At 50.0% G+C, this 4,212-nt stretch overlaps 1 protein-coding gene across 1 annotated transcript; it reads right to left on the bottom strand.

Moving 5' to 3' along the window:
- Positions 1-375: 375 nt before the first annotated feature.
- Positions 376-4,173, bottom strand: PCYOX1 (prenylcysteine oxidase 1). The gene is made up of 4 exons (XM_026863053.1): positions 3,707-4,173; positions 2,811-3,022; positions 2,332-2,484; positions 376-2,002 (listed from the first exon to the last, which is right to left on the bottom strand). The coding sequence occupies exons 1-4, from the start codon at positions 3,745-3,747 to the stop codon at positions 1,344-1,346; spliced, it is 1,065 nt and encodes a 354-aa protein (XP_026718854.1). The 5' UTR covers positions 3,748-4,173; the 3' UTR covers positions 376-1,343.
- Positions 4,174-4,212: the final 39 nt, after the last annotated feature.

Raw genomic sequence — 4,212 nt, 5'->3', positions numbered from 1 at the left:
GGACATGGGAGATGCAGGGTGGTGGGTAACGGCACTGGCTGCTCTGAATTTTCACTTCTAGGTGATAAGAGGAAACAGCATCATTATGCTGGAAGCCTTGGAACGAGTCTAGTGCCCGAGGAACCCACGCCGCTACCAGCTGTGATGTCCTAGCCCATGAAGCACCCCGAACATAAACGTTATTATTTTTGTTTTGTTAAATAAATTTTGTAATGGTTGATATAACTCTTATGTCAGTTGTACTTGCTTTTTTCAGGTAACTGGTTTTTCAGCGTGGTGGGGGCGGTTGTTAATTCTGCTCCCAATCGCTTTAAAATTCTGCAAAGACTTCCAGGAGACTTAATTTATTTAAGCAGATGCTACATTGGTGTTTGTTCAGTGGGTTATGGGTTCTTAATTGGCAAGAAAATGGTAAAATTCTCCTCTGTGGAGAGAGACAAGAGTATTTGTGCCAAGCTGGGCTGCCTGAAAGTAGGATTTATTTTTAAAATAATGATTTTTATTTCTGCATCACAGAGTTGTGCAGGAAACAAAGCCGGGACGTGGCTGGACTACACAGTCGCAGAACAGCCGTACGTTACCTCGAGGCAACGGCACCAGCTTCCTCTCCAAACAGAATTTTATTTTTAACAGCAATTTTCAGACATGGTTGAGGTATCGCAGCGATATTAGATACAGTCAAGGGACACAAGATTCTCATGACAGGGTTTTTACTTAGTCCAACCTAGTGGTAGGGTCAGGTCATCTGAATAATTAACACTTTCAAACCTTAGCGAAGCAAAGGACGGCTGTGGTTTTGCTTGCTTACCACCCGTTTTGGCAACTCAGTGTTTGGCAGAGCAGTTCCCCCACCCGTAAGCTGCTGGTTCTGGAAGCAAATAAAGCAAGCAGCCCCAGTTCCCACTGTGCTGGTTTCACCCTATAACTATCTGGTAAACCCTTCAGAAAATAGCTGAGACAAAGAGATTCACAGTCAAAAAGGTGCCTGAAACACATCCAGAGAGGGAAAGCAATGTGCAGGGGTTAATCACAGTGGTGCAGATCCTGAGTTCGGCAGTCTCCTTACCGTGGAGGGCACTTTTGGGGTCAAATATGGCGTTTAAAACCTCTTTCATCTTGCATAGGGATAGTCGGAGTTTGCTCGAGGAAGGACCAGAGTTTGGGAAAGCTTTCTTTGCCTTTTCAGTGCTGTTCCAGTCTGTCTCAAGTGGGCCGGGTGTCTCCTCAGCAGCCAAGCAATGAATTCCTCGTTTGTTAGCTCTAATTGTGGCTCAACAGCTACGGTACACGAGCCCATCTCCGGAGGCTGCAGACCGGACGTTGTGAGCACCTGGCTGCGGGGCTCAAAGCTCCGTTTTCAGCTTCTCGTGCAAATCTTCCTGGTCAATCCTGTCTGTGTTCCCGTACCACCGGTGGTAAGCGAGCAGGGCGGTGTTTTTGGCCGCGATGACGCTCATCTCCATGGCGCTGGCGGCCCGCTCAATGCCGTTCAGGTAGTAGATGTTGTCGTGGAGGACGATGGGAGGACATTTTTCTGGGGGGCTGTAGTGGGGGTACGCCAGCCACTTCTTCATTTTGACTGAGTCGTAGGAGGAGAAAAGCAAGTTAAGCTGCTCTTTGGTGAGCACCTCCTTCGAAAACACCTTCCAGACAGCTGACTGCAAGGGCAGCTTTCCTTCACCGCCCACGTCTCCCACAGGAGACACCACCCCCAGGCTGTTGATGAACAGTTTGGGATTCTCCGTAGTGAAGATGGCACCGAGATGAAAGGTGGATGGATCCCGGTAACCAAAGAAAGAGGCGTTTAATCGTCCGTGCACGAACGTCACGACGGTCTGGTGGTACGGGTTTGGGAAGTCTGGGACAGGAGGGTCGAAGTTCTTGAAGGCGATGTCGGCCATTTTGCGGCCCAGCGGAGCAGCGATGACGACGATGTCGTACGTGTCCCCCGTTAGTCCCGACGTAGTGTTGTACGTGACCTGGTAGAGCTTCACCGGGTCCCCTGGGGAGAAGAGCTCAGTTACCCCACTCCGTGCCTGCAGGGAATCCCGCTTGTCCCTCTGACAAAGCAGCTTTTAAAATGCAATCCCACCTCGGCTAATTATGTCTTGTTGCAAGCTGATGCAGCTTTATAAACTAGTCCCAGCTTAGTTGAGGGAGTGCTGCGAGCCGGAGCTTTGAGCAAAGCCCTATTTTCATCTTAAAAGACCCAGGCTGTTGCTTCAGTCTGCTAAGAGCTGCAGCTGAGCAGTGACAGAAGACAAGGTCAGTCTCTGGCTGCCAGAGCATGATGTTCCCTGCCCCACCGAAGGGAAAGCAAACCCAACTCACCTGTGGGTCTGGGTCTGGTTTTTGGCTCTATAGATAAAACTGTACCAGGGATAACTTCAGCTTTGGAGGCGTAAATAAGGCCAGTGCAGACAAGTTTGTTCCCCCCTTTTACAGACCAAAGGCCCGATTCCACCCCTGCCAGAGAAACGGCACCTACAAGGAAACCACAATCATTAGAGCAGCTTGCTTGGCATCGTTCTTGAAACAGAAAGTGGAAAAATAGGGGAAAAACACATCCCTTTGGGGCGCAGAACTTGCTGAAGGCCAGGGCTAAGCCTGTTGTGCTTGCTCAGCATCATTCTTGAAACAAAAAGTGGAAAATAGGGGAAAAACATACCTCTTTGGGGCACAGAACTTGCTGAAGGCCAGGGCTAAGCCTGTTGCATTAGCCAGCAATTTCTCAGAGTAAGAAATCCCAGTCCCAGGAATCTGGGTCCCTGGGACAGATGTCTCGGGAGGTTAATCTACGAAACACTCACCTACGAAACTGTTGATGTTGACACCTTGCCCATAATTGACTCTCATGGCTGGACAAACCACCTCATTGATGAACTTCAGGGAGAAGCCAGCTTTCTGCATGGCTTCGTCGATGGTTTGGTTCAGCATGCGGGTGAAGTCGTTCCCTCCCAGGGCGTGAAGCAGGCGCTCATTACTGCTGAAGGCGTAGTCATGCGTCTGGTAGCGATAGATCCTTTAACCAGAGATGAGAAAAAGGTGTTCACTCACTGTTCATTATCTCCATCACCCCTGGGAGCTGTGGAACATCTCACAGCCCTTCACGGGAGCAGCAGGGCTCGTCCTTCCAGCCAAGCTCTAGCCAAAGTGGTACGTGCCTAAGCAGACCTGGATGTTTGTTGTTCATTTGCTGATCTTTCCTAACAAAAGCACTTTGCTCACAGTTATAATTTTCTTTAGCACCCAGGTGCATCTCACACAGAATTCCAGAATCATTCGGGTTGGAAAAGCCCCTCGGGATCATCGAGTCCAACCCTCAGCCTGACTCCACAAAGTTCTCCCCTACCCCACATCCCCCCCAGCTCATCCCAACGGCCCTGAAACCCCCCAGGGATGGGGACTCCCCCCTCCCCGGGCAGCCTGTTCCACGCTCGGACCACTCTTGCTGGGAAACATTTTCTCCTCCTGCCCAGCCTGACCCTCCCCTGTGGCAGTTTAAAGCCACACCTAACATGCGTTTCCAATGCACCCTCATTATTGCTGTCTGACAGCTCGTATGTCACTGTTTTTCCTTAGAAAAGTGATTGGCAATGGAGAGAGGGCAACTGGAGTATCCTTTCTCAACAGCGATGGGATTTCACTGATTTTTACCACTCAGCAGCACGTTTTGCACCTTTTCCCTAGCAGGGGCCCGACATACCGCATGAACTTGTCCAGGATGTCCTCCACCCACATGTACATTCGTAGGGGGTTGAGCCCATAGTGCCAGAGCAGCTTGAGAAGGTTGACGATGTACCAGCTGCTCTCCTCAAACACAAACTCCTCCCCGTTATAAATGCCTGTGAGGCTGCCAGGCACTGAGGCAACCGTGAGGCCTTGAGGAACGGGGTGAAAAAAAAAAGATAATTTAATGAAAGGTAGAACTTGCGTCGAGCTAAACTATATTGCGCCTCGATTTTAACTTCCTGAGACAACTTAGCTTCCCATTGGCAAGGGGGAGCAATTAAAAGATTGGATCCCCAAGATGTGGAAAGGGCAAATAGTTTTTGACCAGGAGCCAGGTAGTTATTTGCAGTGACTTTTGGACCTTTACAATGGAATTACTGCGTTGCCCATGGTGGGGGGTTGTGTCCCATTTCCATCAGGATGCAGATTTCCTTTTCCTGGGGGAGGGGGGAAGTTGGGGTACCACAGCGAGATAAGGGG

Source organism: Athene cunicularia (genome assembly GCF_003259725.1).
Source record: "Athene cunicularia isolate RWA chromosome 22 unlocalized genomic scaffold, athCun1 chr22_part1, whole genome shotgun sequence".
Lineage (NCBI taxonomy): Eukaryota > Metazoa > Chordata > Aves > Strigiformes > Strigidae > Athene > Athene cunicularia.
Note: the sequence above shows the minus strand (reverse complement) of the source record. Positions and strands in the feature narration are given on the sequence as shown.

Bases quoted from the DNA above. Each gene is read 5' to 3' on its own strand.
- PCYOX1 (XM_026863053.1), bottom strand. From the start codon at position 3,747: ATGTACATGTGGGTGGAGGACATCCTGGACAAGTTCATGCG. The intron at 3,023-3,706 runs GTATGTCGGGCC...CTCTGGTTAAAG, and splicing joins ATCCTGGACAAGTTCATGCG to GATCTATCGCTACCAGACGC. The intron at 2,003-2,331 runs GTGAGTTGGGTT...TCTTCTCCCCAG, and splicing joins AACCAGACCCAGACCCACAG to GGGACCCGGTGAAGCTCTAC.